The sequence below is a fragment of the Metopolophium dirhodum genome, chromosome 6 (assembly GCF_019925205.1).
Source record: "Metopolophium dirhodum isolate CAU chromosome 6, ASM1992520v1, whole genome shotgun sequence".
In the NCBI taxonomy this organism is placed as follows: domain Eukaryota; kingdom Metazoa; phylum Arthropoda; class Insecta; order Hemiptera; family Aphididae; genus Metopolophium; species Metopolophium dirhodum.
Genome location: NC_083565.1, coordinates 16011606 through 16028243, shown reverse-complemented (window position 1 = coordinate 16028243; position 16638 = coordinate 16011606). Strand labels below are relative to the sequence as shown.

The 16638-nt window shown below is 28.5% G+C and overlaps 1 protein-coding gene and 1 long non-coding RNA gene across 5 annotated transcripts; one reads left to right on the top strand and one right to left on the bottom strand.

The window, feature by feature from the left end:
- Positions 1-105: 105 nt before the first annotated feature.
- On the top strand, positions 106-6145 carry LOC132947492 (uncharacterized). 3 transcript variants are annotated; one of them, XM_061017800.1, is made up of 4 exons: positions 106-150; positions 263-520; positions 4094-4330; positions 5216-6145. In XM_061017800.1, exons 2-4 carry the CDS (start codon positions 263-265, stop codon positions 5333-5335), a joined length of 615 nt encoding a protein of 204 aa, XP_060873783.1. In that variant the 5' UTR covers positions 106-150; the 3' UTR covers positions 5336-6145. The 3 variants fall into 3 exon arrangements, with proteins under 3 accessions (XP_060873783.1, XP_060873782.1, XP_060873781.1); XM_061017799.1 differs by having other exon boundaries at positions 106-170; XM_061017798.1 differs by having other exon boundaries at positions 110-145.
- LOC132947493 (uncharacterized) lies at positions 4479-9593 on the bottom strand. Of its 2 annotated transcripts, XR_009664931.1 has the most exons (4): positions 9300-9593; positions 8124-8232; positions 7823-8009; positions 4479-4644 (listed from the first exon to the last, which is right to left on the bottom strand). It is a non-coding gene; the product is annotated as an uncharacterized LOC132947493 (long non-coding RNA). The 2 variants fall into 2 exon arrangements; XR_009664932.1 differs by lacking the exon at positions 8124-8232.
- Positions 9594-16638: the final 7045 nt, after the last annotated feature.

Genomic DNA, 16638 nt, shown 5'->3' with positions numbered 1-16638 from the left:
GAGTCATAAAGTGAGCAGATGAATACTATAATAGCCTTACTGATAATCATAATAAATATCGTATACTTGCGATGCACAACAACAACACTGTTTATCGGGTCGTGTCGACTACGGATTCAGTGACGTGTTTGGTGTCGTCTTAAAAGTGACGTAGTATATTATTATTAGAAGTTATTCTTATAAAGAATTAATTATTTATTTATTAGTTATTCTATTGAATATTATATAAATTTTATCGATACGTCGTTTACACCGGTTTCAGATGACAAATACTTTCGAAACGACTAACCGTTCGGATTTTACGTGGCCTTTCCTGGCGGAGAGACAGCGGATTTTTGACTGGGACCAATACGAATTCAAAGCCGAAGCGGAACGTCCACATTTTCTGGCACCACAGTCGTTTAGCAACGTGGAGACACTCAAGACGATACCGTACGCACAAAGGTTGCCTTTCGATTTCGATTGCTATCCTAAACCCATTTTGTGTAGCCAGAAACCTATTACTCATTACCCAACCGAGGTATGCAAAACATATAATATTATAGTAATTCGAGAAACGTATCTGTCAGATAATTTACTCAACTGGAATGCACTGATTGCCGCGCAGTCGTATAACTATTTAATATAGGTACGTGCTGACACCAAGTTACGTATTTAACTATTAATTGACAATTTTAATTATCCAACGCCGACGACGACGCTTGGTTTAATATCTCCTTATTCGCCTGTTTTAGCTTACGGCCATTAAGAAACAACTGGGTCTGCCTGCCAGCATACACCTCTCCAATATCTACTATCCATCCATCTACTATCTATATCCATGCGTATTTTTATGTGCTTTCGTCTGTCTGTCTAATTATTATTTATTTATCTATATATCCGTCTATATATTCATTTATGTATTTATCTATCTATCTATCTATCTATCTATATATAACATATCTAATCACATTGTACTATTTTTTAAGTTTTCTGTTCATTTTTTTTACAGAATACAACCTATTGGGATTCTTTCATATGAGTGTAAACTCTTTTCTTGGTAGGCACCCTTCTAAAATGTATTTGGTTACATATTTAAATATTTTAATTTTTACACAAGCCATCACGGATTTTAATCGTTCAATATATTATGACGTATCCTGATTATAATTAATTTGATACTGTCCGGTTTAATAAAACACTAAATTCGGGAATATTTCCCATGCACATTTCCTAACTTGTTTTTTTCATACATCATTAGTAATTACTATTATTAACAAATCTGTAATTTGTAAAAAAAATTAGTTTTTTTTAGCTTAGGCATAACTTACCTAGCACAAAGTTTAAATTATGTAAATATGTAATGTATTTTTCATATATTAATTATATAGGTACATTCAAAATGTTCAAGTTTTAAGTTTATTTTTCGATAAATGCATGTTAACATTTTTTTATGATAAGTAAAAGGATACGTTGACTTAAATTATTATTTTCTATACATTTACAATATATTTAGACTAATATTATGCTACTTATACCACGAACCTATTTACACCGTTCTACTTTTCACCAGTATTAGCATAAGTTAATAACAATAAAAAAGATTATAATATTTTGATTTTTTTGGCAAAATTTATATCAACCTATAGATTATATCTATAATTTTTTTATTTAATTATTTAACTTAAAATTGAAATTAAGTAAATTTCTGTTTTAATTATTATAAATTATTGTTGTAATCAGTACGAATAATAGTGATCGGTATTGAATTAAACGATGAACATTTTTTTTATACAATATAGGTTAAAAGAAACTTACCATTCGTAGGTATATTTTAATATTTACGAACACGAGTATATTTTATGAGTGTATATTTGAACTTGTAATTAAATAAAGTTCTGTATATTATGTATTCGGTATATAATAAAATAATTAGATTAAAAAATAATTTTGGTTACGAAAAAAATGCGATTGGCTTGTTTTTTATTTTTTATTGTACGAGACAGGATTGCAACTCAAAATCTATAAGTCTTTCATATTATAATACCAACGGATTTTTTCTTTTTTTCATTAGACAAACATTAACGGGAATTATTTTTTAATACCTTTTGAATAAACTATATCAAATGTGAAACGTATATTTTTATATTTAACAATATTTAGAAAAGTTATAAATTACGATTATTTTCTTAAAAACTTTCGGGTAAATAGAGATAATGTATTGGTTTGGTTTATTTTTTTAAATCCATGATGAATCCATTCAGGTTCAATTACAGAGTTAAAGTCTACAGATTTAGGAGTTGAATGATTTCGTCGCGTGGGACATACAGATAAAATAAGATACATCGCGTGGTCTAAGGCCATTTTCGATATTACCTATATTCTTCAAAACACTTTGGTCATAGTGCTGTGTCTACCGTGATTACATTTTTATTGAGTTTGAACGTATATTATTTCAAGGGAATCGAATTCACTTCGAATTATTAACTTTCAGGTTTCACTAACTGTATTTCTCTTGTTATTTTAAATTAGTGTAACCGTAAATAAACACCACAAAGTTTCGATTGGTGTGTAATAAACTATATAATTTTCATCGAATTTTGCAGATAATTTATCGTATATTAATAATATTAAACCACGAAAACTGAAATATCTGACCTAAGAAAGTTAATAAGTAAGTATTTATGGGTCTTCCGGAGCCTCCACATCTCTAAATCCGGTCCCGCATATTAATATAATATATGATTATTATATAATACGACGTAATGCAATGTGATATTTCCCATATTATATGTGTTAAGGTACTAGGTAGGGATACATTATTTAAAAGCACCTAGTATGAATAATGGAATTATTTGTCAGCAATTTCACGTTATAGAACATTTTTATGTATTTTTATACCACTTATTTGTGGATGAGACGTACAAATTTTCCAGAATTAAATAGGTATTATAAGAACTTTGTATTAAGCCACCGATGGAAAATATTATTTATTCAAAAATTGAATCTATTGATAAAATTAAACAATCCAAAAGTTTGATGTTCATACATTACTTCAATATTAAACTACATAATATGATATTTTTATTCTTGGAGAAGTAATGAAATTTTTCATGTTTTGATATCCTAATTTAGGTTCCCCAAATACCCAATACGTTTCATTCCAAGTATGCATGTTGTATGCAAACCTATCATAACGGATGTAGAGAATGTTTTTATTGCATAAAGCAACCTTTTTTTTAAATATTGTTTTCGATTCCTTATGAAATGTAATTGGTTAACCTCGAAACGCACACTTACACGAGTCCTAGCGAGTCTGAATTGACGTTGCGCGATTTCAGTTGCTAATAAGATAAACGTAGCTCACAAAATCCATCATGATGGTCTGCGATAATTTAAACGAGAAAGAATCTTTGAGATAGTATCGAATGGCTTTGGTTCTATAGAACCCCATTGTAACTGACTAACTTACACACGGAAAAATTATTAAGCACATTATATTATTATTCTTTTTATCACGCAATCCATATTAAGTTACCACAAGCTATGCTGCTAATGAGGCTCTTTTCCGCTTACAAGGATGATGTGGATTACCAATGTAGAAGCATCTTTCTCTTCTTTATAACTTTATACATAGCTAGGAACTATATATTATCTTGTACATTTTCTTATTTAGGTATTATTAATTAATTATTTAAAACTATATAATACATGTAAATGCTATTTATAGCCCGTTATATTAATAAATATAAAAATATTAAATATACTAAAATTAATATTATAGGTATCTAAAATATAAACATATTTTAGTTGCGTCTACTACATCGTTATGCATTATGCATTTTTGTGATGTATTTTATTATAAAATAATAATAGGTAGAATACCGTTTCCATCAATATGCGCAGGATCAAACCTTTATCTAGATAGTTATTTATTCTTGAGCAAACCACTATCATGTAGTATTGTACGTACTTATATATACGTATAGAAGAAAATCGGCCCGAACACAAAAAGCACAAAAGGTCGTATGTTTGATGCGTTTATACAATATAGTATATTATGTACATTGTACACGTTGTAAATAGTAGTCTATAAATTTGCATGGTTTTACAGAAAGTGATTGAGTACGATAAAGATAAAGCAGAGGCAAGATCGAATATCCTGAGGACGAGACCCAGAGTTTTCAAGTGTCCTCAGATCAGTCTCGATGATGTATCGGCTGACAGGCGGGACATGGTGTGCACCTTCGTGTACAGCACTTCAAAAACAATGAGTGAACTAACTTCTGGCGTGCCAGAGGGTCGACCGATTCCCGTCGACATACCGTCAAAACCATTCGCCACGGACCCGGTAAAATAATTACGTTTTTTCCCCTTCGTCACCACAATAAAATGAATATTAATTGTTATGATTTACGTCATCGTGCATGTTGGCAATAATATTAATCGTCGCTGCGTGTTAAGTTAATTTATACGATATAATATTATACCTACTATACTGCAAGTACCGGCACAGATTCATAATATTGTATTGTACAGCGGTCGTTTTGCTTCCACATTGATCCAGCGTGGCGGTAATATCGGGTCCGATAGACCTTAAAGTAGCATTCCGGAAAAAAAATCTGCTCATGCGCCGTTTGCAACGAATACCATCACACCGCATAGCTATAATGAAACATATCTAATGTTATATACTATCGGATGAAATAGCTATACGTCAACCCTCCATTGGAACTCACGTTAGCCGCGTCGGGTTTAATCAAATCGATTAATTCTCAGCAAAACGCACAGAAATAATTTCATCTCCCTGCGCCTTTTCTCCTTTCCCGTCCTCTAAATTTTAAATTATTATAGTGATAACACTTTAAATTGCATTGGAATTTAAAACGGAAAATAATAAGGTCGGTTGCTTTTATTATAAATCAAAAGTTAATTTAGTTTTAAAACGTGTATACCGAAGAGAGGGAATATTATTTTCCGAGTGTGATAAATGTGGATCTTATAGTATAACTATAAATAATAATATATTATATGCAGGACGTAACTAACGTATGAAATAATAGGAACAATTTTAATATCATATTATAATATGTACATTTATAATTTGTAATTTTATTATATAACGGTATGTTTGATTCATCTAGTTCTATACTGCAATTTGCAATTCGTTTTAACGAATAAATAAAATATTGTATGTATATATTTATGCAAAACATTTTGTTTATTGTGTTTTAAGGGCAAATTCCAAAAACAGCCATTATACAAGAATATAAATCCTGCTAAAAATTGGCGACATGTCAGTATTGAATGGGATGAAACGCAGAGACGTATTTTCGGTGGCCGGACTATAAACTGATATACACAATGACATCAAATTAAAGTTAAATTGCTAATGCATTATTGAAATGTGGTGTATTTATTTAATACATTATATTACGCACGATTTAGATTTTATAAGCACGTAAAAATACCAACTAAGTATAATTTTTTTATTTATAAAAGTGCTACAAGGAACTTATTGATATAAAATAATGATAAATAGAATTGTTTATTATTATTATTATTATTATTATTATTATTATTATAATTTTAATATAGTGAAACCTCCTCTAACGGACACCTCAAAATAGCGGACGTTTTTTTGGGAACAAACTACAAACTTTCTACAACTGAACCTTCTGAATAGCGGACACATCCGATTGGCGGACAAAATATCAGTGATCAAAAGTGTCTTGTATGGCTGTATCTAGAGGTTTCACTGTATCTATTATACATTATATATATTCAATAATTCGTTGGATATTTAATCTTTAGTTGTATTATTTTATTATTATTCAGTCGTATAACTTTTAGTTTAGAATTAAAATAAGAATATAATATACATTATAGTAAATGTTTAATTTATCATTGTAACATATTATATTGTAACAATAGTAAATGTTTAATTTATCATTGTAAAATATTATATTGTAACAATAGTAAATGTTTAATTTATCATTGTAACATATTATGTTGTAACAATAATGTTATAAATGTAGGTACCTATAGATAAATTAATTATTTTAATTACCTACGTATTACCATTGATTATAAAAATTATTAGATAGTATTAACTATTAAATAGTATTTATAATCAATGGTAGTATGTTATTATTTTTCATATATTTGTAGTACTAATACATTAATTGAACTACTTATTCTCAAGCTTAATTAACCATTAACTATACTGACAAAATAAGATAAAATCGTTGTTTGAGATGTACCTATAGAATTCGTACAACACAATATATCCACTCAGAGGTGGCGCATACTATTCTATTTATAATTTTTTTATGTTATAAAAAAAAATAACATATTTACCATCTAAATTGAGGCTAAAACCCTTATATGTATACTGATATTATTGCCTAACTAAGCCTGTAAGCCACGAGGTGCAAATTCATAATTCTCAGCATATATATACCATATTACCATATACGTCTACCACCTGTACCTTTATTTTATAAATTACTCACGAGAGTAAAATTAGTCAGTTTCACGTCACTGCTGTATACATTGTTACTTATTCTCAATGTAAAATATTAATTTGTATTCAGTATTAATTTATTATAATACTTATAGTTAATAGTTAATATTTATTTGGGCATTTGTGTGGCGGGTGATCTACAGCAGTTGATCGATCTGCGAATTCAGGATGAGTGATCTACGTACAAATTAAAAATATATTTTAATTTTTTGATTTTTAATCAAAAAAGTACGGTAATTGAAATGAAAAATGTCTGAAAACTTTTGAAAACTTCAAGAATTTGTGTTAAATAGGAAAATAATAAAAATGTAACTCAGTAATGATGAGTATGTGGGTAATTTAGCTAGCTTTAATATAAAATATTAATGAGAGAGATTTGATATCACACCCAAGCGGTATAACCACTTGAATCTATACAAATGTCGGCGTGAACAGTCCCAAAATTTCTATTTTTTAACTTTTCTCCTAAACTATGATAGCTAGAAAGTTGGTTGATAACTAATTAAAAGGGATTATAAAATAGATACTAAATGTGGATTTAAAATTTTCAAAAAATGTAATTTAATTTTTCACAGATAAAAAAAGAGTTATTTTTCGATAAATTTTTATTTAGCGAAGTAGATTTCCGGAACTGGAGAACGGATTTTGTTGTTTGGGGTCTTGTTAGATTCATTGGCTAGGAGAAGTGGAATGAAGATTTTCAGAACTTTAATCTCCAATCGTTGATTCAATACAAAGCTGTAAAGCTGAAAAAAATCAAAAAACGCCTAATAAAATTTGTTTTAATTTTTTTTAATGTTCTGTAATGAATTAACTACTAAAGATAAAGTTCTGAAAATCTTCACTGCACTTCTCCTAACCAATGTGAATCTAACAAGATCTCAAACAACGAAATCCGCTCTCCGATTTCGGAGATCCATCTTACTAAATGAAAATGAAAATAATGATTTTTTTGTGGGGCTATTCACACCGACATTTTTCTGGATTCAAATTGTTGTACCGCTTGAGTGTGATATCAGCCAATACATTTCTAAAAATTAAAAATCAAGAAAGTTTACATGCCGATCCCCGACTTGGCAAGTGTTTTTTTCAATAGTATAGGTAGGTACTATTGAATGTATAAAAATATATTATATTTTTTATTGTGTTATATCATACAAATGTCAAAAAATAAAAAAATTAAATAGTCAAATATAAAAAAATTCCAAGTACAGTTACTTAGTTAGTTACTTAGTACAATTAATTACTTTAGGTATACCTAAACATTTTTAGTATCAATTAAAAATGTGAAAAAAAGTATGTTAAGGATTAACTGACCTTCACCATGCATGCTTCAATTAGATGACGATGTAAAAGTTCCGATGTATTCTATTGTATATGTGTTGGCTTCTGTTAGCTGGTCGACAAAGTGTTTAGAATGGTTTACGGTCAAGTGATTATAACCTTTATTTCGTAAAACTTTATAGGGTTTTCATTTATTTGACATGATTATTGCGCCTGCCTCCTGGAAGTATTTATTTTTCAATTATTGGTATATAAGTGTAGCTTTATCTCGACGTTCAACAACAAAAAAAACGTTTTAAAAACCCAAGGTCTTTCTACTCGTTTTCCATAATACCTATTCCCGTTGTTAAGAGGATTATTTTCAGAAGCAGAATCTGAGTATGAACTATTGTCGTCCGTTCAAGGTGCTATAACCCAGTAGAATCCTGACTCTGTTATATTTCCTTAAATCATATAATATATTAATAAATAATAAAATAAATTAATAATAATAATTGTAGATCACCTAGGTATAGTACGATAGTACTAGTATAATACGAAAGTTCACCTGGTACACCTAAAAATATTTTTTATCGTATATTATATGTATATTATACATTATGTATTTATGTAGCATTGTCGTAGATAAAACAATAATAATATAATTGTAATTATTTTTTTTTTTTTTGGGGTTAAGGCTTCGATTACTAGGTCATTAGCCTGTAGTACTGTAGGGGAGGGTGCTGTAGATTAGTTTACACGTGTGTGTTTGTTTTGGCAGAATTTTTAATTTGGGCACCCGTAGGTATCTGCCATGCCCGGGTGGGGGACACCGTGACTTGCCCTAAGAAAAATTCCGCCCGCGACCGAGGTATTGAACTCGGGTCGGCCACTCCGTCCCCCAATTGTAATTATTATGACTTTACAAAAAAGAACACGTGCCACACGCCACACGTTTATATCTTTTTTGAGTTATATACAATGAAAATTAATATATACCATATTAATTCATACAATGACTTAAAATAGTGTTACTGATGTATTTTTGTGTAAAATGGACGATGCGACATTGACATTTTATCAAAGAAAATTATATATTTGTCAAAATAATAACTTAATTTATTTTCAACATTTTGACATTATATTGTTAAGATATTAATTACCTATACTTTTATGTTGATGGTGGATACTGGATAAAATCCCCATATTCCATTATATAAATATCCAATTAGCTGTGGTGTGTTTGTAATTAGTATCCAGTCATAGTTATTTTGCGTACCCGTCAGAGTGAAATATAACTCTCGATTTATATTTTGCTTAATCTTGGTTATTAGTAAGTTATTACTTATTAGCATTTCTCATAATATAACGTACCTACCTACCTATCTGTTGAATTGGTTTAATTACTAAGCATTTAAACAACCTTGTTGATAATTAGTGTTTTGCCATAATTTAAAGTTTAATTATAATTCACCGAATATACACGTAGTACTATGTTTACTATTACTTACAATTTATAAACTCGTTATACCTGTGTGCTTCGCCGCTGTTGAGTTAAATTAGATAATTTTAATCCATCCGTCCATATTGAATTTCGTTCACAAATATTGTGGATAATTAGCATTTGGCAGCTACGCCAAAATGTGAACATTGGTAGGTATATTGTTATGATTATTTGAATTATAATTATGATATTATTAATATTGGTATAAGCCCGAAACACGCATATTTTGACATTTTGGATCAAAGCTTCTGGCTTTGTTAGTATTTGGCATACGATGTGAATATATTATATGAATTACGATGATAGGTACTATATACTGCGTATTGGTGAAATGTGAGCATATACAAGCATCGGTACACATAAAACCACTATCAGTGTTGTAGTGATGGCCCCGAAGTCAATTTTTAAGGTGTGGCAATGTGACATATGTTTAGTTATCAACAACCCCCCCCCCATTTCCATTTAGCAGAATCCATTTTGTGTTGTTATAAGTTAAATATTATATTATCAATTTAACTATTATCAAATTTAAAGTTAAGAATTTTATCTGTGTTCTTTCGTCAGTTTTTATATTTAAATTTTAAAGCGAGTTATAACTTTATAAGTAGGTATGTAAAATATTATAATTTTAAAAAAGCTCATAACTCATTTCAAAATTAAAATATAAAAAAAAACCGACGATAAAACACAGCTGATAATATTTTTACCTTTACATTTTATAATAATTAAATCTGCGGTAATATTAAAAGTAACAACACAAAATAGATTCGGCCGAACGTAAAATTGATATGTTGTACGTTTTAAGACGGAAACGACACATCAGCTGGTCATCACGTTCTCTTTTAATAAAATAGCTTAAAGCAATTGCCCGCCGAAACTAATTAGTAATTACTATAATCAGTAATAATCGAGTATAAATTATAATATAGACTTAAGTTTGTAATGTATGGTGAATATTGAATGATGATATAAATATGCTATAAACTTAATTGGGTATTGGGTTTTGTGGTAGGTATCTCATATCAGTATAACGAGATAAACCAATCGTATTTAATATATTTTTCATAAAACATGTCCACTTTGTACCCAACATAATAAAACTATCACAATTAATATGTCTTAAGTATTTAGATTTTGAAGTGTTCTGCAAAATGAAATATTGCCTTTGACTTCAAAAAGGATTCTTTACATTAATAAAAAGAAGTCAAGAGAAAATAATTCTCAATTTCAAAATAATCTGGAAAAAAAACAAATTAAGGAACATTCTTCACGCAAAACCCGTTTTTGTTTATTTCAAAAATAAAAAACTATAGAATATTTTGTAGAGAATCGAATTTTTCATGAAATATTTATATTTGTACCTATTTTAAAAAAGAAATTGATAAATTAAAAAATATTTTGGGTCCTTTTGTGCTATTTACTTATTTATATTTTATGACATTTTAAATTTAGTTTTTTTTTGGTATTTATTCTTTGTGCAGTAAAATTTTTAGTTACGATTAAAAATAGCTGGAACATTTAATATAAGTCTATTCATAAGTTGCTCTTACGGCAAGTACACAAACTAAAAAATAAATAGTCATATTTTTTTACAACCATTTAAATTTCAAATTCTTACAAAATTCGAAAATTATTTAATTTTTTGTAGTTTAAAATTAACATTTGAAATTTTAATAATTAATAAAGCTAGGCAATTTAATACAAGGTTTATTATAAATTATATAATATATAATATACATATACAATTTTAAACGAAAAATAACGATTAAATAAGTTATTTTGTTGTACGTAGTTCATATAATATTATTCTTAGGTACAAGAAACTTTTCGTCATTATAACTTAATTACTAACTCAACACGGTTCAATTTCAAAAATATTTTAATTCATTTTAAGCCATTTTTATACGATAAGGCTATTTATATCATTATACAGTATGTCTGAATTATTCGTAAAGGTATAAACTATAAACAACTGGGTAATATTATATTGATAAATGATAATTTAAGTAGAAACAAATAAAAGAGATTAAATTATTTTTTAAATAATGAATAATAATATTTATAATAACAATAAACAGAGCAATAATAATATGAATTTAGAAGTTAAAATACCTATATATTTTTAAACCATTCAAATATTCAATAGCTTCAGGGTATTGAAGATATCATAGAGCTTAATGTTGAATTTTCTCTTTGGTTAGTCTCGTGTGGTATGCGCTATATAATTTAGTTAGGGAAACCGCAGTCACTATAACTTGAATTATGAACAAAGGGCCATTTGTGCATGAGGTTCTCACTTCTCCCTTATCTTGTTCGAGTTCGAATGTCTGTATCTAGTTAAATAAAATAATTTTATAATAATTATTGTAAAATAATGTATGCGATTTTTTCCATACTTCAAACGACAGTAATAATATTTATACTAATAGAAAAATAAATTGACGATTAAATCTGTCATGCAGTTCCATCACTGGATGGATTCTTCCTTCAGGCTTCAAGCCTCCAACCCATTAATTCCCACAGTGCTTGTACTTATTGTAGAAAAACACATTTACAGATTGTATAAATAAATATTGTAACAAAAAAAAAAAAAAAATAATAATATTAATAAAATAAATTAAAAAAATTAAAAATATAATATAATAAGAAGTACCCTTCGAATTATTGGCTGATACATCGTCTTTGCCTAGAATAATAAATTATATTCCGTGTGCCAAAATGTATCATTGAATTCAAATTTTAAATTTAACACATCCACTACAGTTAGTGAGTAGTGATGACCTTCTCAATGATGAGGTACACTCAACAGCTTCTATACAGCAGAGCAAATTTCCCAGGTTTTTTTTTTTAATATGTATTGTGGACTCTGATCTTTAAAAAAAATGCACATACCATATTTTTCTAAAATTTAAATAAAGAAAAGTAATACAAATAGAATATTTTGATTAAAATAAACACAAAATAACAAATGCATGACTTACTAAAGGTATATCAAAAAGGTGTGTCGGCTCAATTTAATGGAGAGCTGAATAAATTATTCAGATCTTCAAAACAAGAATATACTACAAAAAACATAAAAGAAAGAAACCAACTTCTAGAAAATAATATATAAACATTTTATATAGGTTCAGCTATCGTTACTAACCATTTAGCACTATTCAGGTGTATTGAAAAAATTAAAACATTCCAACTTTATGCCAAACATTACCAAGGATCAGAATGACTCCGTAAATTGTATTATGGTAAATTAAACATTTAAAATAAAACAGTATTTATGAGTCACTATTTTTTAGTTAATTATTGATTATCTTTGAATAATGCAGTTTGCAGTAGTCATTGAAAAATGTTTGGGGTGGAGGTTGAAATTTATAATTATTAATTACACGGTAGCATTTCGAAAGGACTTCAATTCTTTAATCTTTATAATAGCACATTCCGAGGGAGACTTATTAACTTACGCGTATCCACTTACAATGTATAACTCGACATGTCATTTACCAAATGTTATTGTGCACGTAAGTTATATAGATACGTTTTCACTTGAACATGTTTTTGTTGTCCATACAATATATTATAAACACTTAAAACACTAACGAAATAATATTCTTATATTTGTGTATAAAATATATATTACAATAATTAATTACGTTCACGACTGAATGCAAGTGACTTTATTCGTGCGTATTTAAATAAATAACGAATACGTATACGTATTCATAAATAATGCGTTTTATATTAGAATCATACCTTTCAATAAAGGCTATAATAATCAACTCTCGTTGGTTTCATGCGATCACGGGCACTACGCACACGGCGCCACTGTTATAGTCTCCCGCTATGAATATAATAATATTTTACAGTTTGTCACTAATTGCAGCGTGCCATTAATACCGAAAATTTACGATCGAAAACGCGTACAGGGTTTGGTCGTCGAAAATGCAAGTGCACTTTAGTTCGATGGCCGTAAACATTTTGATATGTGAGAAACACTCGGCACGGTTTAACGGTTAAAAACCTTTCGCCTGTACAATATTATTATTATTTAGAGATGTGCTCGCGAATGGTTTCGTGTACATATTTATTGTGTTACAAAGCGTATCGTTCGGATTTTTGCGCACATTGGTCGTGCGATGTGAATCTTAAAGACTATACCCTATTATACGCGTCACCAGCACAAATAAATAAATGAAAGCCGCGGTATGCCCGTCCGTCGAGCTCTAATTTTCAGTAAGTTCGCTCATCTTGGCTCGGAATAGTTTTGTTTGAAATGTTGCAATGTTGAATTTGAAAGTAATCATTATGTATAAGACGGTTAGGTTGTAAAAAATCATGATTGTCAGCATTTCGTAACGTTTTCTATACATACCATAGGCGTGCGCATCACGGGGTATGCAGGGTATAATCATGCAGGGCAGACGCTTGGTTTAGGGGCACATAAATAGTCTCAAACAACATTGGACTTTCAGCTTATAATTTCGACTGGTGGTAATTTATATAAGCGATATGGGCTTATTTTTAAATTTACTGTGAGTGGTTCTCAATAATTTAAGGCCATTAATAACGCCGCGGGACCTTTGTTGTTATAGGTCTATGATGCACTGATAATTCACTCGGAATCTAAAATAAAAAAATTATTTTGTCGTATAGACTTTCCGCGTGTTGTAAACTCATAAAATAAATAAAATCATTGCTGTGTATGGGCGTGTGACCATATAGAGTAGAGCAGTAAAACCCCTATATAATAGCAATTTAAGCGGCAAATGTAAAAGCGTACATAGTAATATTATAATATGTAATTTTAATCGAAACGCCGCGCTAAAACGTTTATCGTTATTCGTTATAGTGTTTATTTCACATTAATTCGATGTTTATTCTCGTACAGAGAATATGTATATATACATATAGATATGTTCGCCTACGCTCTTCAATATTCATGGAATACTTTGGACGGTGGACAAAATATATGTACGTCCCTTGTCGTGTGGCTTAACATGGGACAATGTACAATTATTTTCAACAATAGAAACTTTAGAGGCTGAACTTACCGAGGATAATTTATATAACACATAAAATTACTTCTGAAATAATAATATATCGTGTTCAATATTTATATTTTACGTAGAAGTTGCTACAAAAATATATATATTGAAACGGAGATACGAGAACCTGTAATATCCTGTCAAAAGCCCTTACCATAAGTCTCAAGTAAGACAACTTAAAATGCAAGATAACCTTTATTATTATAAGTCTAATTTAATTAATTGCTTGTAATTTATTTGTATAGGTATGCATACAAATATAAAATGTAATTTATTATAACGTGTAAATGTATGTCAATTCAGTACAGCCAATGGTCATATTAATAGTCTATTATTTAATAAAAAAAAAAAAAATAATATTATTTTCCTTTTACGGATGAATCTCAGTTTTAACACTTTCACGTATTGTTGAATGATTTTTTTTCTTATAACATAATTTTATTGTATATCTTAGGTAGGTATGACAGGTATGTATTTACGTTCTACATATTGATATCGTGCGTATAATTAGTAGTTCCGGAATCAGGGCCTTATTATTAAGGGCATTATGGGTATTTGTCCAGAACCCTTGCAAATTAGAAGGTCATCTACTGGATTTAATTTCTTTAATTTTTTTTTATTCCTTACATTTGGATAACACTAAAGAAGTGTACACATTCAAAAATACTTGTTAAAATATAAATTATATTTTTCACTGTCACAAAAAATATGGTTATAATATAATAAATACTCATTAAGATCGTCTATTATCTTACGACACAGATATTATTTATTTATGTATTTATTTATAAATAGTTTAACGGACCTAGGTCTTTTTTAATAATATAATAGTATAAAATAATTATTACAAAAAAACATAGGTACATGACGTTTTCATGAAATTAACTTATGCACCACCAATTTTTAAAAATAACATAGCATTGTGTTTAATAATATCATGAGTAGATGAAAAAAATCTAATGAATCTAATGAGGAGGATATGTTATTAGCTATATTTAACGCGAGCAGAAAAAATTAATCAGCACCAGATTTTTTCGGATAGTAATTAGTAGGGAATAATAAATAATGTTTTACTTCTAGAGAAATATGATGGTACGAATTCCTAATTTTTCCAATAAATAGGGACAATCGATATTTCCATTTAATAAATCATACATAAATCATATATCTGCTCATTTTCATCTAATGGACAGAGAGTCGAGAATAATTGAAAATTGGACTGCATCAAACGATTCTCTAGATATTGGAATATTATTGTATTAATAACATCGATCGAACGTAATTTTGGCAGATATTTATATAGTTTATGATCATATACATACATATATATAATATTATGTACCTTTATAAGACCGTAGTATAGTCAAATAGAGCATACCTACGTTTTGTTCAACTGAATGATAACAACATTATTTTTATTTTAATACTTATTATACTTAGCTGTAATAACAACAGACGTGTATAAATTAAAATGAAACCTAAGGTTACTCATAAATGGTTGTTATTGGGAATTAAAAAAAAGTCGAGCATAAATAAAAAGTTGTTCTATGTATATTAAAGGTTTGAACATTTAAGTTAATTTTCTTGTATATTTAACAAAAAAAAGTTCACTGAAAAGTCAAATACAATTTTTATGAGCGTTTACAGTTATTGAGTATTTACTAATGGCCACCTATATCACTTAATAGTAAGATAAATATACTAATAGGTTGACAGATCGTCTATCGTTATTCGTAAACAATGATTTTATATCATTTAACACATTCATTGACAATTTACGGTGACTTCTTTAGACACCTAATGTACAGCAGAGTGTTACCCACTTGAACGCTGTTTCGAAATTTTTTTTTATTTATAATACATTGTTATATTTGCCATTTAAAAAATGTTACCTAAAAATACTTCAGTGGCTCAGCTAAAATAAAATAAAAATAAAATAGGAAGAAGTAAAAAATTAAAAAAAAAATTGTATTCTTTAGAGATCTTATCAAATAAAAATTACATCATTGCAAACATAAATTTCAGGAATGTTATTGATGCGTTTTCAGAACAATAGGCTAGAAAACAGTTATAAAAATTGTTATTTTGTAATATACCTATGCCCTACATTCGAATATTGTTTAATTTACTAATTTATTGTAATTTAATTTACAATTTATAAAAATAGGCCAGTTTTTTTTTTGCTTTATCCCGGGCTTTACAAATTCTAAAACAGGTTCTGTCCGGAATGTAATTTACGACTGCACATTTGACAAGTGTACAAGCTACATGTTTTTCCAAAAGTTAAGCATTTTTTTTATTTTTCGAAGAAAAGTAAGTATTATTAA

Bases quoted from the DNA above. Each gene is read 5' to 3' on its own strand.
- LOC132947492 (XM_061017800.1), top strand. From the start codon at position 263: ATGACAAATACTTTCGAAACGACTAACCGTTCGGATTTTACGTGGCCT. The intron at 521-4,093 runs GTATGCAAAACA...ATGGTTTTACAG, and splicing joins TTACTCATTACCCAACCGAG to AAAGTGATTGAGTACGATAA. The intron at 4,331-5,215 runs GTAAAATAATTA...TTGTGTTTTAAG, and splicing joins AACCATTCGCCACGGACCCG to GGCAAATTCCAAAAACAGCC.